General features: G+C 58.0%; 3 protein-coding genes across 3 annotated transcripts; 2 read left to right on the top strand and 1 right to left on the bottom strand.

Moving 5' to 3' along the window:
• The first annotated feature begins 66 nt into the window (after positions 1-66).
• LOC101546141 (WD repeat-containing protein 93) lies at positions 67-11,493 on the top strand. Its single transcript, XM_055142917.1, has 7 exons — positions 67-189; positions 672-1,008; positions 1,883-2,075; positions 2,784-2,848; positions 8,368-8,539; positions 9,803-9,876; positions 10,548-11,493. The coding sequence occupies exons 2-7, from the start codon at positions 706-708 to the stop codon at positions 10,620-10,622; spliced, it is 882 nt and encodes a 293-aa protein (XP_054998892.1). The 5' UTR covers positions 67-189; positions 672-705; the 3' UTR covers positions 10,623-11,493.
• Positions 11,494-11,964: 471 nt separating this feature from the next.
• Positions 11,965-16,714, top strand: LOC129405881 (WD repeat-containing protein 93-like). The gene is made up of 6 exons (XM_055143567.1): positions 11,965-12,046; positions 12,461-12,674; positions 13,924-14,162; positions 14,429-14,615; positions 15,575-15,667; positions 16,660-16,714. Exons 1-6 carry the CDS (start codon positions 11,965-11,967, stop codon positions 16,712-16,714), a joined length of 870 nt encoding a protein of 289 aa, XP_054999542.1.
• A 2,897-nt stretch (positions 16,715-19,611) lies between these two features.
• On the bottom strand, positions 19,612-20,683 carry MESP1 (mesoderm posterior bHLH transcription factor 1). The gene has a single exon (XM_055143566.1). The coding sequence runs from the start codon at positions 20,681-20,683 to the stop codon at positions 19,937-19,939; it is 747 nt and encodes a 248-aa protein (XP_054999541.1). The 3' UTR covers positions 19,612-19,936.
• Between the last annotated feature and the right edge of the window lie 3,137 nt (positions 20,684-23,820).

The following is a 23,820-nucleotide window of genomic DNA, read 5'->3' as shown; positions in this document are numbered from 1 at the left end:
GACCCCGCCTCAAGGGCGGGACAGGGCTTCCGGTCGGTACCGGAAGTGGCGGTTACCTAGGCGACGCCGAGCGTCGGCGACAGGTGAAAGGAGCTTCAGCCTCTGTCCTGGGCGGGCGGCAGCCCCCGGCCGCCTCCACCTGCAGAGTCTACGAGGGTCCTCCCCGCGGCTCCCAGAGCAGAGCAGCAGGTGCAGCCGCGGGTGTAGACGGGGATCCCCTCGGGTTAGGGAATTACCCCCTGCTAATTCATGACAAATTCCTGTGCTGGCACGACCTAAAGAAGCAGATAGCCGAGCAAGACCCTCCTTCCCTCTGCATGACGCTTTCCCTTGCCTGTGAAGCGTCTTAGTAGCTCCGTGTTCTGCATTGATAGCTGTGCCCCAAGCATTTGAAAGCCTCTTTCTAATTCGGAGCTTTGACTTTTATAAAGTGCGGATCACTTGTTCTCTCTCTCTTTTTCTTTCCCTATTTTTATCTTGGGGGAGGTCACTCCTGGCGGTGCTCCAAGAAGTTACTCACGGCTCTGTGCTCGGGACTGACCCCTGGAGGTGCTCAGGGGGGCTAGATGTGGTGCTGGGTTCAGAACGAGGGTCAGCCGCCTTCCAAAGCAAGCACCTACACCCCCTGTACTATCTTCGTGGTCCACTTCCTTCCTTTATCTGCATTTCAGGGCCTTGCAGACATTCCCAGACCCGCCTTCTGCCATGTCATCTTCCAAAGGAATGGGAGCACAGAAGACGAAGCTGCCCATAGCCTCGAGGAAGGGACCTCTGGAGGTGCCTTCCCCCACCGAGAGGGACTGGTCGAAGGAGGACGATGAGGATTATGTCTTCTGGGATCCAGATAAGGAGGAGGATTCCCTGCCTCAGCCTTATCGTATGATCAACAAACTGGTGAACTATCTGTTCGACCGGTCCTGGGACATGATCCAACAGAGGGATGTGCTGCAGGAAGCACAGCGTAGCCGGGTGCAGCCCACCACGTATGCCCCCCAGGCTGAAAGCAAGGTGGGAAAGTCTCTTCCCCAACCCCCCACAATGCAGGAGTTCCTCTCCAGAGTCGCCTTTCACTGAGGCTGCGGCCCACGGGGGAAATGGGTCTGGGGGACAAGGGCGTCCAGGTTCGCTGGAGATTAGGTGAAGGTTTCCTAGCCAGCGCTGCTCTTGGGAATTCTGAGGGTGGGTTCATCACTCACGTGCTTGCAGCTCTGCCAGAGCCTGGGCCTGAGACATTTCCCTGGAGAGCTAGATGGGAGTTTTCCCAGACTGATTTGTCCTGGGGCCGCAGACATACAGAGGGAAAGCCTTGCCCACAGGTTCATTCCCCAGCACCCCATGGGGCCCTCTCAGGGGTGATATTTGAGTACTACCAGATGTAACCCCAAAACCACAAATAGGGCTGGAGAGAGAATCCAGTGGCTAAGACACTTGCCTTGCACACAACTGACCCGGGTTCGATCCCCAGCATCTCATATGGTCCTCTGAGTACCAGCAGGAACAGTTCCTGAGCACAGAGCCAGGTGGAATCCCCCTGAGCATCGCCAGGTGTGGCCCAATAAAAGCTTGAAAAACAAAACAACTAACTGGCCTACTGTCCCCTTTACAGAAAAAAAATCAGCACCCCCCTGGAAATCTCCCCTCTTTAATGGCACAGAGAGCACCTCCCTCATGCTTCCCAGGGAGTCCACCACCCTTCCCACTTGGATTCTTCTAGATTGGTAACATCCAGGGAATGGGTCCCCCAGACCCTCCCGCCACTGGCCCCTTCCCCTTCTGGTAGAGGCTGTTGGCTGGGCCCCACAGACCCTGTTTGAGGGCTTCATTTCCGTGCAGTCGAGGAAAGCAGAAAATCATTCCTTCTCTCCTGCTTTTATCTGCCCAGCTCAGCAGTGTGCCCAAATGTATGGCCCTTTCCCAGGAGTATTTGTTTGTTGGTGGAGCCAAAGGCTTCTCCATCTATAACCCGTTCAGCGGGAAACAGCTCTACGTGTGGGAGAAGCTGAAGGTGGACGTCACTTCCATCTGGACCATGGATTTAGATTCTGAAACTCTCCTTGTGCTTCTGGATGAAACAGGTACTCCCTCTCCCCTTTCAGCCTGAGTGACAGGAGGTGCCAGCTGTTCTGAGTCACCCTTCAGGTCTGGGCAGTTGTGACACTGAGGAGGAATAATGGTAACAACGCAGGGCAGCTAGCGGGGCGGGCGCACCAGGCATCCACTGATCCTTTGAATCCACACAACAGCTCCAGGATAGAAGGGTAGTTTGTGGCCCTGCTTTGCAGAAGGAACAGCAGGGGCCTGGAGGTTAAATAGCCTTTCTGGGGGGGGGGGTGCGGGGGCGGGCAGACAGAATTCTCATAGCCTGGAGACCTGCTTGTTCAAGTTGGAGGAAATTAGGAATAAGGATCATTCAGGAAGATGGGCCTGGGATGAAGGCACAACGGGAAGGGTGCTTGCTTATCCTGCACGAGGCCAACCTAGGTTTAATCCCCAGTACCCTATACGGTCCCCTGATTCCGCCAGGAGTGATCCCTTAGTGGAGAGCTGGGAGAGAGCCCAGAGCATCACCAGGTGTGACCCCAAAATAAAAACAAAATCAACTGAGGGTTTCTCTATTAGCACCTTTCCGCCCTGCAATACACCAATTTCTCTCACCTTTCCTCCAGATCATCTGGGCAGGGCAAGGCAGGAAGGACACCTATGAGGGTCAGTCTGGAGTGTTAGGTGGACAGTCCAGGTCGCAGGGGGGGTGTCTATCTGATGTGCCCACGTTTCCATTTCAGGCATTGTCAGACTCTTCTATTTCTGCAGAGACAGTCTTTACTTCATTAAGACCATCAATGACATTGTAAGTCTCATTTCTCCCTCCATTACGGTGGCAGTCCTATGAATGTGGAGGCCACGGCCACTCCTATTTCTACTGGAGAGAAAATAGAAGCCTCTGGGGGCCGGAGCGATAGGTCAGCAGGGAGAGGCCTTGCCTTGCACGTAGCTGACCTGGGTTCAATCCCGACATCCCACAGCACTGCCAGGAGTAAGAACTGAGCACTGCCAGATGTGGCGCAGAAACCGAAACCAAACCAAAGAAGCTTGCCTCGCATGAGGCCGACCCCAGCACCACTTAGGGTCCCCTGAGCACTGCTGTGAATAAGCCCTGATGTAGATCCAGGAGTATTCCTGAACACATCCAGGTGTAGCCCACCCCCACCCCCGACAGGATAAATCAGCAGTCTGTGGCACACCTCGGCTTAATTTCCCCGGCCAGAATTTCCCGGGAACTCAGGCCCGGTCAGGCACAGTCCAAAGGGCCTGCCTCCTCACAAATTGCCTCCTCGACAGTTTCTGTGCAATTAATGTGAAATCTGAAGTGACTTGAGAATTGGGGTGCAGCCGGGACTCAGACTTCACAGGGATTTCTGTCCTCCGACACTGCTGTGGGGGCCTTTATGGGCGTTCTCCGCTGTAATCAGGCGTCTTCTCTATTCCTCAGGAGGACGCCAGTAAGCAAACCTCCTGCATCAAGGTCCAGATCTCCCTGGGGGGTGACTTTGCTGCCTTCCTGCTGCAAGGCAAGACGGGGAGCGCTGTTGGGAAGGCCACATTGGCAGCCCCTCCCCGACCACCACCTTCCTCCTTCTGGGTCTGGCTTGGTTTGCTTTGGTTTAGGGGCCCCACTTGGTGGTACTCAGGCTCCTGGGAGGACTCGGGGGATCCCTGCAGCATGCAGCACTGGGGACCAAATGTCCATCTCCTGTTCCCATAGCCCGAAGTCTGATGTCACCAATGTGTCCAGGTGTCACTGTCCCCAGGTGCTCTTAGCCAAACCCTCTGTCTGGGAGAGCGAAATCAAGTCCCACCTCTGCCCTGTGGATGTTCAGAGGCAGAGGGACCCTTGAGTTCCCTCCCAGGGCTGACTCTGTCGGGGTGCCTTCTCCCCCACAGAAGAGCCGCGAAACGCCCCAGTGCAGGCCCCCGCCAGGGCCTGGAGACCACGGGCAGAAAATGGAGTCGACACTTTGCTCACACATGTGGCATAGTGCTGGGGGCAGAGGGCAGTGCCAGGAGGCCAGAGTGCGTTTGCCTTGTATGCAGCCTACCCGGGTTCAATCCTCGGCACCCCATATGGTCTCCTGCCAGGAGAAATTCCTGAGTGCAGAGCCAGGAGGATCCCTGAGCATCAGCAGGTGTGACCCAAAAAGCCAAAAAGTTTAAAAAAAAAAAAAAGCTGTGCCAGGGCCACGCCCATAAGGACAGCGGGGAGAGGGCTCGCCGGGCAGTAGCCAATGCAGGATGGACCCCCAGCACCTCATATGGTCCCCTGAGCCTGCCAGGAATGATCCTTGAGTGCAAAGCCCGGAGGAGGAGGGGGCTGGGGGAGGAGGCCAGGGGGAGGAGGGAGCTGGGGGAGGAGGGAGGAGGAGGGGGAGAGGGAGGAGGAGGGAAGAGGAGGAAAAGGCGGGAGGAGCCTTGGAAGGCAGAGGTTTGTGGAGGGCCCCCCCCACTTTGTGAGCGCAGGACCCACTTCTTGCCTGGCCAAGTCCTGGGGTGGGTGGGCGGGCCCCGGCTGCTGTCCCGCACAGGTGCTGAGAGGGCAGGCAGGGTCCCAGAGAAGCGGCCCCTGCCCGACCCTCCTGCGGCTCCCGTGCAGGGGCCGGCGATCTTTGGCTGGAGGTATACAGACTGCCCAAGGAGGCCTGGCTCAAGGAGGTGGAGCACCCCCAGACCTCTGCGAACCCCAAGAAAAAGACCAAACATCTGCAGCTGGTAGGGGGTGTCTGGGTGTCTTGCCCACAGGCTTCTCAAGCCCTCGGGGGACTTGGTGGGGTGGGACCAGGGGGGTCCACCAGCTGAGCCTTCAGCAGGGACAGTCTAGACACCCTCGGCTTCCAGTGGCCCCGCCCCAGACATTTCTTGGTGAGGGGATGCCTTTCACCCCCATCTCGCCTCTCCTCGCCCACCCTTCCTCCTCACGACACTCTTTGTTGTGCCCCCCCAGCCTCCCGCTTTCTCAGCCCCTGGGTGGAAGGTTGCATGTCAGTGCAAAGGCCCGAAGGCCGTGGTCGGATTCAGTCATGGGGTGCAGGCCACACAGGGGCAAGGCGCTCACCAGCCCTCGGGTCAGAGTAAACAGGCTGGGGTGGGAGCATGGTGGCGGGTGCCTGTGGGGAGCAGACGCCTCTCTCTGTCCCTCAGAGTCTCACGAATGCCTTGGTTCCGGATGCTGCAGACTTGGTATGAAACTTCAAAGCAGATGTTCCATTTCTGGTTTGGTTTGGTTTGGTCTGGTTTGGGGGCCACACCCGGCAGTGCTCAGGGCTGACTCCTGGCTCTCCACTGAGGAATCGCTCCTAGCGGTGCTTGGGGGACCCAATGGGGTGCCCGGGATCGAGCCCAGTTCAACTGCCACGTGCCAAGCACATGCCCTCCCCACTGTCGTACGCTTCGGCCCCAATTCCTTCCATTTCTGAAAGGAACAATTTTTGCTTCAACTTGAAATTCACCCCAGGGGCTGGAGCGATAGCATGGCGGGTAGGGCATTTGCCTTGCACACAGCTGACCCGGGTTGAGTCTCAGCATCCCATCTGGTCTCCTGAGCACCGCCAGGAGTGATTCCTGAGTGCATGAGCCAGGAGTAACCCCTGTGCATTGCCAGGTGTGACCCATAAAGCAAAAAAAAAAAAAAAAAGAAAGAAAGAAAGAAAAGAAGTTCACCCCAAATACCTAATGGTATAGGCAAAGGGCTTTGCTAGGGTGCTGTCCCCAGGTTCTCAGAGACTTGCTCTGGTGCCTCGTGACCAGTGATGGGGGTCCCCATCCTTGAGGGTACCTCCAGAAAGCACAAAGGGCATTACTGGCATGAAGCCCCGCAGTTGGGACACTGACCTCCAGCCCTGGCCGGGACTAGCTGGCATGGAAGGGAGGTAGGATTTTTCTTGGCTGGAGACTGTCTCTTCCTTCAGGGGCTGGGGTGGCAGCTCAGTGGAGAAGCATTTGTTTTGCATGTGTTTGAGTCCCAGCACTGAAAGAAACAAAAACAAAAACAAAAAACTGCCTCCCGGGTTTGGCAGCCCAGATGGTCCCCCGAGTACCGCCAAGAGTAATTTCGGTGTGCAGAGCCAGGAGTAACCCCTGAGCATCGCTGGATGTGGCTCCAGCAAGCAAAAACAAACAAACAAACAAACAGGAAACTCCCTCCTGAGTGGTGGAGTGCAGGGGAGAGGCGGGATGGGGTGGCAGAGGAGCCCCAAGGCTCGGCTCGTAAACTTTAGCTCGGTTCTGTTGGCCGCCTGGACTTAGGGAGAGAGTTCAAGATTCCATTGCTTCATATGAGACTTTCCGCCAGCCTCCTGCTGCCAGGTCCCTGAGGCCCAGCACTGGCCTTTTCTCGAGTCTTCTGGGGTATGTGGTATAAGGGGCAGAGCCTGCATCCCTCCTGGCTGAGGTCTGACATCCTGAGGGCTGATCAGTTATTCAGCCATGGGAATCTTTTGGGCTTTTCTACTTTTTGATTTTAGGGCCACACTAGGCGGTGCTCAGGGCTTACTCCTGGCTCTGCACTTAAGGATCACTCCTGACAGGACTCGGGGGACAGTATGGGGCCCTAGGGACTGAACCTAGGTCACCCGTGAGCAAGCAAGAGCCCTACTCACTGGACCGTCATTTTTTTTTTGTTTGTTTTTTGGGTCACACCTGGCAATGCACAGGGGTTATTCCTGGATCTGCACTCAGGAATCACCCCTGGTGGTGCTCAGAGGACCATATGGGATGCAGGGTCGGCCGCGTGCAAGGCAAATGCCCTACCCACTGTGCTATCACTCCAGCCCCTGGACCGTCATTCTTTAATTGAGGCAAATAAAAAATGCATCTATTTGGTTTGGGTTGGGGCTATAGCTGGTGGCGCTGGGGGCTCAGGGGTCACTCCCAATGCTGCCAGAGGTGTGCTGAGCTGGGAGGGGCCAGGTCTCCCACACACAGCCCCTGTGCAATGGGCTTGTGTAGGTTGGGCTTTCACTCTGTCACCTTGCTCTTTACTTTCTTTTTGTCCCAGAGTTTCTTCCTCCCCCACCCCTTCTTCCTTCCCTGGCCCCAGGCCCCAATTCTTCCCACACTGGAATATGTGTACTTAATGACCGTGTTTAAATGTGTATTTGACAGTGTCTTTTTTTTAAATGGAGGAGTCCTGCTATTTATTCACTGTATCACTGCATCACTGTCATCCCGTCGCTCATCAATTTGCTCGATCGGGAACCAGTAACGTCTCTATTGTGAGACTTGTTACTGTTTTGTCATATCAAATACACCACAGATAACTTGCCAGGCCCTGCCATGTGGATGGGATACTCTTGGTAGCTTGCCGGACTCTCTGAGAGGGACGGAAGAATCGAACCCAGGTCTGTCACGTGCAAGGCAAACAGACACCCTACCCACTGTGCTATCACTCCAGCCCATGCAACTTATTCAGTCACTGATTAAGCTGATTGAAGTGGGCATGAGCTCCACATTACTATTTTTTAAAAAATTTTTTAATTGAATATCCATGAGACAGACCATTAAGAAACTATTCATAATTGGGTTTCATTCATACAATGATCTAGCACGCATCCCTCCACTAGTGTACATTTCCCGCCCTCCATCCCCCAACACCCCACCCCCACCCCAGCCTCCCTCTGTGGGAGGCACTTTCCTTCTTCCTTTCTCTCTCCTTTTCCTTTTTGGGTGTGTACTGGGCAGCAGCGTCACCCCCTTGGCTGGCTTATGCACTGTGCCTCTTCCTTCCTGTAGGACTTCAGCATTTCCTATAAAACAGACGTTAAGTTGAGTCCTCCAGTTCAGATCATGAAGCTCAAACCACCCAAGCCGATTACAGGTCTGTGGGAGCCCCTTCGGCTTCCCTCCCCGCCGTGGGTTTCTCCGTGGCTGCCGCCTTCTCTGTCCCCGGAGCGATTCCCACCTTTTCCCCTCATCAGTCATCATCACAGCTCAATCCCAAGTCCGGTTCTGCAGCAGTTACACGCGAGCTTCCAGTGCTTCCCTTCCTAACCCAAGAGCAGGCGTTTGCCTCTGACAACCCACTACCAGATGAGAAAAAGATCTAACAGGCGGCCCGAGCCATAGGAGAGCAGGGAGAGTACTTGCCTTGCATGCAGTCAACCCAGGTTCAAGTCCTAGCATCTCATAGGGTCCCCAGGACACCACCAGAAATGGTCCGTGAGAACGGAGCCCTGAGCACCACCGGGTGTGGCCCCAAAACAAAAAATCAAAACACCTCCCCCTCCCCCCACCACCCGCCAGTGGGATCTCAGATGTAGGAGGGAGGGAGGGAGGGAGGGAGGCCCAGCTGACTCCTGGAATGATCCCCACCTCCAGGCACCACGTTCAAAAGCCCCCTGGAAGTCTTCTCTCGGGTGGAGGACTACAGCGGCCTGGGCTGGGGCCAGAACCACTACATCAAGGAGGCGCAGTGGGAGCAGGAAGCTGCCATGTTCAGCGCCGCCTACAAGGGCTACCTGTGCGAGGAGGGCGAGGACGAGCTGCTCAGGTGAGCCGGACAGCCGTGCAGAGCACGGAGCAAGTTCTTGGAAACACGGTGAGGTATGAGTTAGGAGACGGGAGAGGGCCTGAGGGCTAACGCAGGGGGACGGTTCCCTCCCCGGCTCTGCTGGGAGAAACTCACGAGCACTGACCTGGGAGGTGCCCCTGAGTACCACTCGGTTGGGTCCCCAAACAAGCAGGCTTTTTTTTTTTTTGCTTTTTGGGTCACACCCAGCGATGCTCAGGGATTACTCCTGGCTCTGCACTCAGGAATTACCCCTGGAAGTGCTCAGGGGACCATATGGGATGCCAGGGATCGAACCCGGGTCGGCCGAATGCAAGGCAAATGCCCTACTCACTGTGCCAAGCCTTTTCTTCTTTTTTAAAGTTGTTTCTTTCCAACATATTTGTTTCTTGGTTTGTTTTTTCTGGATCAATGCCAAGTCCTGACAAATCCAAGGCATATGTCCGACCTGGCCCCCCCCTCATTTCTGGGGGCACACCCGGCATAGCCAGGGAACTGTGAGGGCCCTTGGTTCAAACCCAGGACTTCTCTCTACAAAGTACATGCTCCAGACCTTTGATCTGTCCCCTTGCACCCCCATTTTTCCCAGGGGAGTCAGTGAATCAGCACAGCACACCCACTGCTAGTTGCATGGCCCTCAAGGATGAGGAGTGCTACCCTTCCCCCCCCCCCCGTGCAGACCCCCCAAGTCTGCTCCTCTTTTTGTTTTTTTTGTTTTTCTTTGTTTTGGAGTCACACTCAGAGGGTCATATGGGGTGCTGGGGTTAAACCCTAGTTGTCCTTGTGTAAGGCAGGCACCTTCACTGCTGTCCTGTCCTTCCAGCCCACAGTCTGGTCTCTGGGGCTGGAGTCATATTACAGCGGGGAGGGCATTCGCCTTGCACAGGACCGACCCATGTTCAATCCTCGGTATTCCACAGGGTCCCCCAAGCACCACCAGGAATAATTCCTGAGTGCAGAGCCAGGAGTAACCCCTGAGCACTGTTAGGTGTGACCCAAAAAAGCAAAAATATTTTTGAAAGTCTGATTGGTCTGAGGGAGCTTCCTAAAGTGGCCTTGTCCAGGATCCTCCCCAGAACCCTCCTCACCCCTTGCCCACACCCCCAGGATGTTGCCCACGGTATCCACAGCACTGCTAAGGGGTGGGGAGTCCATTCACAGGACCTCTCAGGGTCTCAGCTCTGAGACTCCACAAGCCCCCTCCTTGCTAAGGGGGTGCCAGTGCCCACCGCTTCCTCCCCGCAGCACGACGGCCACGATCCACTTCCTCCTTTATAGCAGTCTCATCTCCCTGCCCTCGGAAGCCAGGAGCCCCATGGGTAAGCGAAAGTGGTGTTGAGGGGGTGCTTGTAGGGGCGGGGCTGGGGATGCAGTCCCCAAAACCACACTTAGAGGGAGAGAAAAGCCTCTGGTCGGTGGGGCTGGGCAACAGGACAGCGGGGAAGGCGTTTGCCTTGCATGCAGCCTACCCGGGTTCAATCCTCAGCACCCTATATGGTCCCCTGGGCCAGGAATAACTCCTGAGCATCGCTGGGTGTGACACCTCCCCCCAAGAAAAACAAAGAAAGTGTGTGTGTGTGTGTGTGTGTGTGTGTGTGTGTGAGAGAGAGAGAGAGAGAGAGAGAGAGAGAGAGAGAGAAGGAAGAAATAAAAGGAAGAGAGGGAGGGAGGAAGGCATGGTCAGTTCTAGTTTGCCCTGTGGGTCCAGCCTGGATCTCCGGAGAGTGAAGGTGGACTCTGCCTTCAGGGGTTGGGGGAAGGGGACAGTGCACACGTGGCCTGCCTGGCTGCTTCTGATGCCACCCGCTTCCTCCTGCTGGCGCCCAGTGCACACGTGTTTCTAGATGTGAAGCCACCGGGGCTGTGTCCAGCCCCTCTCAGTAGCTGGGCCTTCTGTGGACGCTGCCACTGGAATGTTCTCTTCTGCCACTGCCCATCAGGCCAGGCCCTCCCCAGGGCTCTGGCCTGACACCGCCTTTCTCCTTCCCAGGGGTGCCCTGTCTCCTCGGCCTGCACTGGGCCGGGAGGCACAACTTCTTCTTCTTCTCGCTTAGCCGGACTCTGAAGGACAAGGCGGGTACTTGACTGCTGCAGCCCGAGCGTGGGCACAGCGTGGGCACAGCGCGGGCCTCGCACACATCTCTCAGCGGGGCAGGCAGCGGGACGGGGGCGGACGAGCTCCCTGGTATCAAGATTCTCTTTTTTGTGTTTTCATTTTGTGTGTGTTGTTTCGGGGGCCACTCTTGGAGGTGCTCAGGGCTTACCCCTGGCGAGTCGGGGCACCCTGTGGGGGGGCTCGAGGATCAAACCCGGGTCAGCCGTGCTCAGGGCGTCAGCTGCCATGCCCTCTCTCCAGCCCCTGGCATCAAGATTCTTAGACTGGCAAGGTCTAAAGCCCAGGTCAGGCCCAGGGGTGCTGTGGGCAGCAGGATGGGCGCCCGTACCCCCTTGTCACTGTAAACAGAGCTGGCGAGTCCAGCTGCCCTGTTGCAGCGGTCAGGGCGTGGAAGCTCTCTGCAGTGGGAGCCACGGCACAGCCCCCTGGCGTTGTCTCCTACCGATTCCTGGGGGCCTTTTGTGAGTAAGAGAGTTTTGTGACCATTCCCTGAGCTGTACACGTGGGTGATGCTTTCGTTTCTCCTTCAAAGGTGGGATTTAGGAACTGTAGCAACAGTACAGCAGGGAGGGAGTTTGCCTTGCCTTGTTCGATCCCCAGCGTCCCATAGGGTCCCCCGAGCACCTCCAGGGATAATTCCTGAGTGCAGAGCCCTGACACACTGCTGGGAGGGCCAAAAAAAAAATCACAAAAACATTAAATAAATAAGGTGTGTTTTGGGGCTGGAGTGATAGCACAGCAGGTAGGGCGTTTGCCTTGCACGCGGCCAACCCAGGTTCAAATCCCAGCATCCAATATGGTCCCCTGAGCACCGCCAGGGGTGATTCCTGAGTGCATGAGCCAGGAGTGACCCCTGTGCATTGCTGGGTGTGACCCAAAAAGCAAAAAATAAATAAATAAATAAATAATAAATAAGGTGGGTTTTAAAACTCATAAAGCCCTGAGCACTTCCAAGTGAGAAACCCTCTCCCCCCTGAAAAAAAAAAAACAAACTCACAACAAAGTAGAATTTTCTTCTTTGCCATGACAGAAGGTCTGAGACCTTGGTCAGAGGCTCCTCTGCTTCAGTTTCCTCCTCAGTAAACTGGGGGCTGGTGGGCGCCCCATTCAAAGGAGCCCAGAGGCAAGTGGGGGGTCCCAAGGTGCAGACGGTATGTGAGAGCAGGAGAGGCCGTGCCTGCCTGTTCCCCGCTCTCCGTGCCTGGGGGTGCCCAGAGGATCCAGGGTGACTGGCACGTGCTGTCCCCCACCAGACCCTGAGGGGGTGTGGCCCTTCGCGGCCCCCATCACCATGTCCCAGCTCAGCCTGACCCGCACCTACCTGGCCGTGGCCTGTGAGGACGGAGTGCTGACCCTGTGGGACATGCATGAAGGTGAGCCCCCCAGACCCCCGCAGCCCACCCGCTCGGCAGGCTCCCACTGGCACCTAAGCGCAGAGCCCTGGAACGTAGCCGTGGCCATCTGCGGCACCCTCAGGGCAGGGGTCCCGGCACAGGGTCACTTGGCAGCCACACGTGGCTCTCCTTGGGAAATCGAGGTGCCCTCCCCACCCCCACCCCCGGTGTCCCCGAGCAAGATCTGTTTACTGGGACCTCTGAATTTGAGGGTGCCTTTCCAGCTGTGCGTGGGGCCTCAGCTGCAGGCCTGAGTCCAGTGCTCGGTCCTGGGGGTGCAGGAGCGTGCAGGCAGGGCTCACCCCCTTGCTTCTGACTTCTTAGCCGTGGCTGGAAGCAGCTGGTCGCTCCGCTGTGCCCCCTTCACCCGCCCCCTTTCCCGACCCGCCGCAGGGATCTCCCTGGGGGTGGTGGCGCTGCCCGAGGGCTGCGTCTGCCAGAGCCTGCACTACATGAAGTACTTCGTGGTCCACGATGGCCGCAGCGTGTTCCCCGACACCCCGCTGAAGTCGCAGGTGCAGTGCGTGGTGCTGTGCACAGACTCCTCCCTCCACCTGGTCTCGGCCAAGGGCACCCAGGAGCTGTCCATCCAGGTCATCGTGGAGAGGTGAGTGTCGCCAGCTGCCTCTCCTGACCAGCTCTCCAGCCAGGCGCTCTTACCCGCCCACCATCTGGAAGGCCCATCCATGATTCCTGTACTGCAGTGACAGGATGGCACAGTAGGTGGCGCCCACAGGACAGGATGGCCAGGAAGAGGGTCGGCTCTGTCTGAGAGACTGGTCTGTTCCCCCAAGGGCCTGCCCTGCCTTCTGAGCCATGAGCCAGCCCATGAACACAGATGCACCCATTCCACCCTATGAGGAAAGCTGAGATGTGACTGGTTTGGGCAGGGCTGTGATGTGAGAGGTGGAGTTTCCCTCATTTTAGTTTCTTCTATTTTAATTTTTGTTGTTGGGGCCACACCTGGCGATGTTCAGGGCTTACTCCTGGCTCTGCACTCAGGGGTCACTCTTGGCAGTGCTTGAGGGACCATATGGGGCACTGGGGATTGAAGCCGGTTGGCTGTGTGCTAGGCAACCGCCCTCTCCGCTGTCCTGTGGCTCCGACCCCACTGTTCTTTTATTGCTAACCCTGTGTGCTGTAGTATAAGATGTCACAGTTGCTTTCTGGGCCGTGAGCACACTCTGCGTATCCGATGCTCAGACAACGGTAACCCCATTGGGCACGTGGAGAGAACAGCGGGATGCAACATAGGTCTTGGTTCCCACAGGCCTGCCAAGTTTCTGGATGAAGCCATCTGTGACGTGGCCCCGGTCCGAACCTTACCTGGCATGGTAGATCCTTCCCCCTGCCCTTCCTCTCTGCCACCCCCACACAGGAAAAAGAGATCATGTTTCCTGGCCGAGGGGGGGTCTCTGTGCCACAACAGGGCTGAAGAGAGTATGGGGGGGTCAGCCCGGTGAGCAGGGCAGGGGGAGGAGGAGGCAGTGTGAGAAGATGTGGGGGTCAAGACGGGTGTTTCAGGGCTGGAGCAATAGCACAGTTTGCCTTGCACTCGGCCGACCTCGGTTCAATTCCCAGCATCCCATAGGGTCCCCTGAGCACCACCAGAGGTAATATTCCTGAGTGCAGAGCCAGGAGTAACCCCTGTGCATCACTGGGTGTGACCCACAAAGAAAAAAAAAGACGGGTATTCCAGGATGGAGGGAATTCAGCAGGAAAGGAGGGCACCCAGCCACTAGGGACCACTGGGTTCAGTGAGGTCCCCAAGGAAGTGCGAAGGAGGGGTCAGAGTACAGGTGCAGAAGGATCCCCAGCCATGTGGAGGGTGATGCTGTGAGAACTGGGAGAAGCAGCCAGCCCGGCCCCCCCCCCCCCCCCGCACCTGTGTCCCCACCATGCCGGGTGGCCACACCTCTGTCTCTGCTCACTTCCCAGCTGCTCACCTTCTCCAGGAAGGGCCTGGTGCAGCTCCTGGATTTGGCCAAGCCTCAGGTGATCTGCGCCTTTGCTCCTCCAGCACCACAGCACCTGGAAGTGCCCTGGAAACCCATGTTTATCATGTCACCACATCAGCCGTTCTTCTTGATTCAAGGTCTGGGGGGCTGGGGGGACCACTCACCCTTGGTCCCTTCCCCAGGCCTAGGGTGACCCCAGCGCTCTCAGGCCCCACAAACCCAAAGGATCTGCTGCTCCGGCTCCCTTGATGAGAGCAAGCCAGGCCCTTGCTCAGGACCCCTGCACCTGCAAATCAAGAAGCCCCTCAGAGCCCCGCCCCATCACCCAGCTTTAGAGAATGGGCCCCAGCGCCCCCTCTCCCCCACGAGGGAACCCCGCGGACCCAGTTCCTGCTTGCCTCAGGAGATTATGTGGACGAAGCTTCTGGTAGCATCCAGCACTCGGTCTTCTACTACGACCTGCAGACACACCCGCTCCTAGGGGGCCTGCTGGCCGACTGCACTGTGTCCCAGAGAGACCTGCATGAGAGCCGGGCCTTCGACCACGTGCTGCCCCTGGAGCGGAGATGTGAGCTGCTTCTGCAGAAGAGGTTGGTGCTCAGGAAGCGCCCCCCCAAAAAAAGAAAAAACCACCAAAGGCTTGCATATGTGAGACCCCCAGTTCAGTCGCCAAGCTCTTGACCCTTGGACCACCCAGTTTTCTGAGTTGGTCCCAGTGTTGCGTTGGGAAATTGGCTTTTCCTCAGCGACTGGCTCTGCGGCCTGACGCTGAGGCCTGCCCCCGCCCCCCCCCCCACTCTGTGTGACACAGTCCCCAAACACATGCCGCTCTGAGAAGGAGGTGGGGAACCTCCACCCCAGTACCCCGGGCGGGCAGCTGTGCCGTTCATTCACTCTTGCCCTTTGCCATCCGTCTCCACCCGTCCTGAGATTGGCCCTGGAATGAGGTGACACTTGGGGGCGGTGGGTTTGTGGGGTAATAGACTGAGTTTCGGCCTTGCGACAGCGTCCAAACTGCTCTTACAAAACCCAGGATGGCCACAGCCCGGGCTCTGGGCCCTTTTGGTGCTGGGGAACACCCCCTCACGTGTCCAGCCCACTCGGCCCCCCACCCCACCTGTCCACCCAGGCAAAAGTAAAGACCACAGCAGCCACCAGCGCCAACCCTTCTCCCCACCTCACCACAGCCTCAGGGGACAGGAAATATGACCTTTTCCTGGAACTTGGAAGAAAGGAGAGAGCAGCAGGGGCCCTGGTGGAGACTGGGGACTGCAAGGGAGGGCTATTGCCTTGCACAAGGCTGACCCAGGTTTAATTCCCGGCATCTCCGGGAATTTGTCCCCGACCCTCACCAGGGGAGATCCCTGAGCAGAGAGCCAGGGGTAAGCCCTGAGCATCATCACAAGTGCCCCTCCCCCAAATAAAAGTCAGGACTATGTCCCTTTCCCTTTTCTGTGCACGGAGATATCAGGGACGTCGCTTCAGGATTGGGGCTTCCCAGCCCTGTGAGGGGACCCCAGTCCCTCAGCCCCTGCTCTGCTCTGTGCAGCTTCCAGAAGCTGGAGGCCAATGAGGAGATGGAGGAGCAGCACTGGCTGCGGCTGCGCAGGTTCTCCCTGGCACTGCAGAGAGAAAGCAGGAAGTGAGCCCACCCCCTCATGCCCCAATAAACAGAGAGACTGTCCCACACCCTGAGCAGCCTGTGCCGTTCCTTCCTTCCTTCCTTCTCCCACCAGTCTGGGCCCCACGGGCCACAAGCCTACCCTTCTCTCACTCACCTCGGGGGTGACGGGGGCCAGCAAGACCTTGGTCACCTGCAGAGGAGGCCTGGGTGGGGGATTGGAGGCACAGGAGTGGGGAGAAATTGTTCTTCTGGGCCAGAGCTATAGTATGGCAGGGAGGCACTTGCCTTGCAGGCACTTGACCCACATTCAATTCCCAGCATCCCATAGTGTTCCCTGAGCACTTCCAGGAGTGATCCCTGAGCACAGAGCCAGGAATAAGTCCTGAGCACCACCAGATGTGGTGCTCAGGGCTGACCAATAAAACAAAACAAAAACAGAAAAGAAAAAGACAAAAAGGGACGAAAGAGATAGTATAGTTAGTAGAGCGCTTGCACATGGCTGACACAGGTTCAATCCTCAGCACCCCATAGAGTTGCCTGAGTCAGCCAGGAGTGACTCCTGAGTGAAGAACCAGGAGCAACCCTTGAGCACCTCCAGTGTGACCCACAATAAAAAAAAATAATAATAAGAGACAGAAAAAAAAGAAAAGGAAGAAATAAAAAGAAGGGAAAAATGAAGGAAGAAAAAAGAAAGAGAATAAATGGAGGAGAGAAAAGAAAAAAAAGAAAAGAAAAAAATTGTTCTGGGACCCTCAGCCTGGGGCTGCTCACTGAGGACACCACGTGGTTTATATTGGAACTGCAGGTGGTAAAGCCGGGCCCACCACGTGGAGACAACCGGGGCCCCTCCCCATCGGCCCCCCTTCTCCTGGTGCTGGTGCTGACTCGCTTCATGTTCCCTAGACAAAAGAATACCCCACCATGAAACTTCTCTCGCCTTCCCTACCATGGGAAAAGAAACTCAGCAGCAAAAATCCACTCGCCATAATCCACTTTCCTCTGCCCACCAGATTGGCAGCCGTTGTGGCCGAGTCCCCCCACCCTGGACCCCGGAAAACCCAGTGAGGGGGGCTGGGAGGTTTGCCTTTTGAGCCTTCGCAGGCGAGCGCCAAGGAGCGCACGCAGATTGCTGACCGCCAGGCAGGGGCACTGCGGTTTGGACATTGTAGTGACAGCAGCAAATGTCCCCACCGTGGTCCCACTAGGACTCACCATAGTCCAGGCAGTCCAGGAGGATGTGCACATCCCTCGATAGTCCCCTCCCCCAATCAGTTTTCAGTCGGCCTGCATGTCCCCTGACTATTCAAGGGTCCACAGAGCCCCACCGGGGTCCACTGGAACCTGTGCACCCCTAGGCTGAACAGGTGGCCCTCAAATAGGTCCTTCCCTCTGTGTGATAGACCCCCTCCCAAGAGCGCGAAGCAGGAACCAGAGTGAGATGGATAAGTGTACCCACTCCCTCCCTCCGGGTTGAGCAAATGTGGGGTCAACACTTGAGCCTGGGAAAGAGGGACAGTGTTCCCTGGACTGACTCTGGGACAGTTAGGACCAGCTTCCTCCTCAAGCTGGGTGCCCACCCCAGCCTCTAGGTGCACTCCCTTTCTTCCCTCCCGACCCCCCTCCCCTCCCCGTACTGACAAGCCCAGGGGAGAGTATCTCTGTGCGGGTTTTGGAGGAGGGGAGTTTAATGGGGGTGAGTTGTCACATGTCACACTCAGCTGTGCTCAGGGCCTACTTCTGGCTTTGCATTCAGGAATCACTCCTGGTAGGCTCGGTCCATATGGCTGCCCAGAGCACCTGCCAGAGCCTCCAAGGGGCACCACGCCTGGTGCAGGCACTTGTCCTGGAAGCAGGCAAGTGTGCAAAGGTGGCGTCCCCACAGCTCAGCACACAGGTCCCCTGGCTGCACCACCTCTAGCCGCCTCCTCTCTTTTCTTATTTTGGGGGTTAGGGGCACACCTGGAGATGCTCAGGGCTTAGTCCTGGCTCTGTGCTCAGAAATTACTCCTGGTGGGGCTGGAGCAATAGCACAGTGGGTAGGGCGTTTGCCTTGCACGCGGCCGACCCGGGTTCGATTCCCAGCATCCCATATGGTCCCCCGAGCACCGCCAGGAGTAATTCCTGAGTGTAGAGCCAGGAGTAACCCCTGTGCATAACCAGGTGTGACCCAAAAAGCAAAAAAAAAAAAAAAAAAAAAGAAATTACTCCTGGTGGTGCCCATAAGGGATGCCAGGGATTAAATCTGAGTCTGCTGCATCTTCTGACTGGGAGCAGGGCAGAGGGGGGCAGACAGGTCGCCTGTACTGCAGGTGCACCCCCACATGGTTGCTGGTACTCCGTAGCCCTCCGAATTGTGAGGGGGAGTCCAGCCGGCTCAGGAGGGTTGGGGGCGTGAAAGGAAACCCCTTGCCATCTCCAAATCTCCAATCCTCTGATTAGCGGGAGTGTGCTAATGGAGATTCACAGCCAGGTGCTAATAAGCAGGCTCCGGGCTGCAGCAAGGGCTCTCCACTGGGTAGGGGGGCGGCCCCAGGGCCCACTTATCTGTGAAAAGACTTGCTAATAACTTTAATTCCCCATCCTAAGCTTCGGGACCTTTGCCATGCTAATTGACTCTGTCCCGGGTATGCTTCAGCCCTACCCAGCTTAGGGCCCTGGGAGGAGATGGGGTGGAGGTGTGGGGAGGGTGTGAGGTCCCAGTTCTTTCCAATCCCCCTCTCCGCACTCAAATGCCGGCCCCGGGGTTCAGCCCCCAGCCCCAGAAACGCAGGGCAGCTGCCCCCAGTCACCTGGGTCTGCACTATCTGAATAGACCCCTCCACCCCGATGAGTGAATAACCAAGCTCTGCACCTGAGGGACATGCTTGGGGCCCCCCAAAAGAACAAGGAATCCACAAGCGCCTTCAGAACATCAGTGAGAGGCCAGACCCAGGGCAGGGTCATCAGAGTGATGCAGAAGGGAAAGAAAGGGGTTGGGTGAGGGCCGAGTAGAGGGAACGGGGCTTTCTTAGGGGCCTCAAAGAAGCCCCCAGACTTCTTTGGGGGTAGTTAACAAACCTCTTTGGCTAACTCTGAGACTCCTAGTAGAGATGTGCGAACCATGAAATGCTTGTTAACAAAAACAGAGTTAACTATTTCAAAGAAGCTGGGGGGGTGGGTTGCAGGGGAGAACTGGTGGACGCCTAGGCAGAGGCCACTGCCGCAGGGTCCACACTTCCCCAGTGTCCTCCACCCCCAGAGGCCCACAGAGCCCTGAGGACAGGTCCTGAGTCCTGCCCTAAACCGCAGTGAAGCTGCTTCTGGTGAGCAGTAGACAGGATAAGCCGCTGGGTGCCCCCTCCCAGCCCAGCTACCCTCCCTCAGGTGTAAGCAAGCCAGGTGATGCTTTTGTCACCCCAAGTCACAGGGGAGGGAAATCAGCCCTCAATTCCCCAGACAGGGAAGTCTTGGGAGGACTCTGGACATCTGAGAGGACCTGTCTGGGAGTCCTGCCCCAGGGGAGCTGATCTTCGTGGGACTCGAACCCAGGCAGAAGGCGCTGCAGTGTGTAGGTGCTGAGCCTTTAGTAAGATGTTTCTGGGTAGTACAGGGGGATGCGCCTCCTGGCACGCAACTGACTCTAGTTCAACCCAAGAGTCCCCATATGACCTCCAGAGAAATGATCCCTGAGTCCAGAACCAGGTGTAGAATCCCCCCCAAAGGGGAACAAAAGTTGTTGGTGTAAAACTGTGCAGGGGACCCCATGCACACAGATATTTGAACTTTATGCAGCTCCCCATCATGTCAAAAAAATATGGACACGATTAATATCCCACCACCGTCACCCCCAGAGATACTGGAGTTGGAGACCAAAGGCCAGGGTTGGGGGCTCCGTGAGGTCTGACCAACCCCCCCTGGATCTGGAGTCTCCCTGGCCGTGATCCGGGAGGCGGAGGAGGAAGAAAAGAACTGGCAGGCGGGCACCAGAACAAGCAGTTTATTCACAAATAAATAAAGACAAGCGAGGCCGAGGCGCCGGTGCCCCGTGGGCGAGGACACCGTGGATGGGGAGAGGGAGAGAGGGGGAGCGCCGTGGCGGGGGTGTCTGTGACCGTAGGGCTCCGCGGCCTGGCGAGGCCTCCTGGTCGGGGGCTCCGTGGCTGGGGCTGTGGTCAGCTCCTGTGGTTCAGGACCAACCGTTCACACCGGCTGAGCCAGGTCTTGCTTCCAGGACGCTGTGAAGGCGCTGAGGACCCGAGCGGCGTCGAGTTGACCATGCACGTCGCTGTCCGGTCCCGCGATGGTCGCTCAAGCGGGCGGCCACTCCAGGGCCGTCCAGCTTTCCAGCAGGGCCAGCACGTCTCCGGGAAAGAGCTGCGGGAACACGGGCCACAGCGCCGACTCAGCGTCCCGCGCGCGCCGCCTCTCCCTCCCCGCGGACGCGCTGGGATGGGGGTGGGAGCGGGAGCAGCGGGTACCAACCGGGGACGAGGGACCCGGTTCCGCCGACGGTCCTTCGGGCCAAACGGCCTCAACGTGGAACGCCGGAGGGTCGGGCGACACCAGGGCTCGCGGGCGGACGGCTGGAGACCCCCAGGCGGCCTGGATGGGGACGTCGGGGCACAGCGGGCAGTCCCCGGGGCTGGCCCGCTGCCGCCGCCGCCGCTGCTGCCGCTGCCGCTGCTGCTGCTGCAGCCGCGCGTCGCTCAGGCCCAGCACGGCCGACAGGTGGCCGATGTAGCGGATGGCCAGGCGCAGGGTCTCGATCTTGGTGAGGCTCTGGCCGGCGGGCGCCACCGACGGCGGCAGGAAGCGGCGCAGCCGGAGCAACGCGCGGGCCAGCGTGCGCATGCGCAGTTTCTCGCGCTCGCTGGCGCTGCGCCTCTGGCCGCCGCGGGGCGCGGGGCGCGCCCGGCCCGGGGCCGTCGGGGCGCGGGGCGCTGCCGCAGGGACCGGCCCGGGGGCCGAGGACGGCGGCGTCGCGGGGCGCCAGCCCGCGGGGAGGACCCAGGGCGCGGCGGCGGCGGCGGGCGGCGGGCACTGGGGCTGGGCCATCTTGGCGGCGGGGGCTCTGCAGTCCGAGGCCGCCCCGCGGCCACTTTATGCCCGGCTGGAGGTGTGAAGGGGGCCCCTCCCGGCCGCATCTGCACATCAAAGAGGGCGCAGGGACTGCAGGGGCGGCGCCTACGCCTGGACACCCAACGGGGGAGGGAGCGGGGGGGGGCTGAAGGTGCAGGCCCCCCCTCCAAGCCCCGTCTGCTCCAATTTGAACCTGAGACCCCCTCGAGCTGGCACCGGGAACCTGACACGGTCTGGGGGATCGGGCCTACTCAGCAGGTTCATCGAAGCTAGTCAGCCAACTGGGAGATGCCCCTGAAGTTTGGGGCGACCTGGCTGCCTTTATACAAATTCCGCAGTCCTCACCCCAAACACACTCACCCCTTTAATGCCAGTTTGTTCAAGAGCTTCACTGGGGCGCAGAGTCAGGTAGTAACCATGGCCGGGGCGCTGTCGCCCACTAGAGGTGCAAGCAACAGTATCAGTGACCCATCCCTCTGAACTGAGGCTGGGGCTGCCCGTCAGGCAATGGAGCCAGAGACCCCAGTCCCCTTGGTGGGCTTCAGCAACTTTACAGGGAGGCCAAGCTGAGGACCAAGGTCCCAGGGTGCTCTGAACACGGTGCCAACCTGTCAGCTTTCTACATGTGCAGGACCCCCCCACCGTGTTCCCACTGTAGCAATCAATTGAGACTCCGATGGAGCAATAGGAATGCGGGGAAGGAATTTGCCTCTCACACAACTGACCTGGGTTTGATCCCTGCACCACATAGGGTCCCCTGAGTGCAGCTAGAAGTGATTCCTGGGCACAGAGCCTGATGTAAGCTCTTAGCAATCCAGGTGCTGGGTGGGGAGGGGCGGGAAGCTGATATCCAAACCTAGGCTGGAATGATGCCAACCTGCCCTACCAGGTCTCTTTCCTCACACTTGAAAATATCTTCAGTTGCGGGTGAAAAGTCAAACAGGGGCCAGAGAGACAGTGCAGGGGGGGATGCATGTGCCAACATGTGAATGATGATGCGTGCTTTAAACTCTGGGGCTTCTGTTTTGGTCCCTGATACTACATGGTTCCACAAGCACCACTGGATAAACTCCAAGATAAATTGGAAAAGTCTAAAACCAACCACTCACTTGGCATTCCAGGGTCCCAATCACCACATCACATGATCTCTCCAGGCGTGGTCAGTTGTGACCCAAAAACTGAAGAAGAGGAGGAGGAGGAAGTGGAGGAGGAGCAGGAGGAAGAGGTGAAGGAATGCTAAGAGAGGGCCTAAAGACCCCCTGCATTGGTGGGTGGGCTGGCCGAGGGCCTGAGGGCCTTCAGTGTCCTGTGATGCCTTCGGGCCTTATTACATCCCAAATCTACTCCTCTGTGTAGCAGAGTGGTTAAGCTGAATGTCTGTACCAATGGCAGGCAGGCTGTTTGTCCCCATAGCACAGCTCTGGCCCCTGAACAATTTGACAGGGCTCCCAGAAAAACCTGGGGCAGTAAAGGACACCGAGGGCAGCTGTAGGTTTGTGGAAGCAAGAGCCACAGACACTGGTGAGACACACGGGGCTTCAGCCCTAATCACAGTCTGGAGGTGTGTGTTGGGGGGACTTTGGGCCCGGTGGGTGCAAGGGGGTGCATAAGAGGGGGCTGCACCCCCTCCCTCTCCCATCCCCGCCTGCTCTGGCATCCTTATCTCCCACCTCTGCCTCTGTGGTGGCTTCATTTGTGAACCCACTAATGAGTTCTCCGGGATCAGGCCTTCACACCTCAGGGCCTGTCGGGGGCCTGTGTTTTGACAAGTGCCGGCCCAGCGGCTCCCGCCTGAGCCCACTGGAGCCTGCCAATGTGTAAGTTGGGGAAATGAGGCTTGGGGGTTGAGAGGTGAGAGCTGCTTCAGTGGGGGGTCCAGGGCTAGGGTGGCCCCCCTCACTTCCCCCGCCAGCCCCTCTGACAGAGGGGTGCTAATGAGAAAGCCCCTCTTCCCCAAGGCCTCTAAACCAGCCCTAGGAGAAAGAGCCGCCCTTTCCCTAGGTTTGGGGGGCTGCCTGTCTTCCCTCCACACCTTGCCTCGGCCCTTCTGGTTCACTTTTCTGTTAGGCCTAGGACATCCCTCTGCAGCGTGGTCAAGGCGGGTGAGGACCTGGTCTCGCCTCAGGGCAAGGCTAACTCCAGCGCCTGGGGGCTCAGGGGCCTGCTGTCCACAGCACCCAGTGCTGGCTCCCACCACATGGGGCCTGGCAACAGTCACACGTGAGCCACGTGCTGTGCCACCACAGACCCCCACCCGTACCATTAGAAGTGCAACAAGGCCAATGACTCATCCCTCTGGACCGAGGCTGGGGCTGCCCATCAGGCAATGAAGCCAGAGACCCCAGTCCCCTTGGTGGGCGTCAGCAACTTCGCAGGAAGGCCAAACTGAGGACCAAGGTCCCAGGGTGCTCTGAACATGGTGCCAACCTGTCAGCTTTCTGCACGCCCAGGACTCCCCCCTGTTCCCACAGACCCAGTGCTCACCTTGTAGCTAACAATTGAGACATTTCCTATGTCCAGAGGGACCCTGCCCCATTGCAGGGCTGCCACGGTTTAATGTCCAGAGTCTGCAAGTCCCCACAGAACCTTCACAAGTCACAGGGGTGCGTGCGGCAGGAACAAGAAAAGGTGCCAAGCCTGCACCCAGGACAGAGCCCCCCAGAATAAGGAGGCTTGGCTGCTTTTGAGCAGCATAGAGTTCCCCAGCTGGAGATGGGGGAAGTGTTGAGGTGACAACCCCCACCCCCTGCCTCCTGCCTTCTTCCGAGTCTCAGACAGAACAGAGAACCCCGTGGGGGGCAGGGGGCTTCCAGGTTTCCTGACACTGTCTCCTTCCTCATCAGCCCCCATCAGAGGCCAAAAGACTCCGGAGCCCCCTTGCCTCACACCTTCATTTTGGGAGCTGCTGGCCTGACAGCCATATGGAATTGATTATTCCAGACCCTCTGTAATCCCGTTATCTCGGGCACAGCCAGGGAGGAGGGGAGAGGAGGAACGCAATGGGGGGGGGGGCAGGAAAAAGCTGGGAATCAGGCTGAGAATTGGGGTGCGCAGATAGGGTCTCTCTCCCTCCAGAGCCACTGACGCACCTCCCCTGCTGAGCCCTAGAGAGG

This window comes from Sorex araneus, chromosome 6, assembly GCF_027595985.1.
Source record: "Sorex araneus isolate mSorAra2 chromosome 6, mSorAra2.pri, whole genome shotgun sequence".
NCBI classification, from domain to species: Eukaryota; Metazoa; Chordata; class Mammalia; order Eulipotyphla; family Soricidae; genus Sorex; species Sorex araneus.
The sequence above is the reverse complement of the archived record's forward strand: the minus strand, read 5'-3'. Positions and strand labels throughout refer to the sequence as shown.

Excerpts from the sequence above, each read along its gene's own strand:
- MESP1 (XM_055143566.1), bottom strand. The coding sequence starts at position 20,683 with ATGGCCCAGCCCCAGTGCCCGCCGCCCGCCGCCGCCGCCGCGCCCTGG.
- LOC129405881 (XM_055143567.1), top strand. The coding sequence starts at position 11,965 with ATGTCCCAGCTCAGCCTGACCCGCACCTACCTGGCCGTGGCCTGTGAG. Across the intron at positions 14,163-14,428 it reads GCCGTTCTTCTTGATTCAAG|GAGATTATGTGGACGAAGCT; the intron begins GTCTGGGGGGCT and ends TGCTTGCCTCAG. Across the intron at positions 15,668-16,659 it reads CTGCAGAGAGAAAGCAGGAA|ATTGGCAGCCGTTGTGGCCG; the intron begins GTGAGCCCACCC and ends TCTGCCCACCAG.
- LOC101546141 (XM_055142917.1), top strand. The coding sequence starts at position 706 with ATGTCATCTTCCAAAGGAATGGGAGCACAGAAGACGAAGCTGCCCATA. Across the intron at positions 1,009-1,882 it reads CCCCCCAGGCTGAAAGCAAG|CTCAGCAGTGTGCCCAAATG; the intron begins GTGGGAAAGTCT and ends TTATCTGCCCAG. Across the intron at positions 2,076-2,783 it reads TGTGCTTCTGGATGAAACAG|GCATTGTCAGACTCTTCTAT; the intron begins GTACTCCCTCTC and ends TTTCCATTTCAG.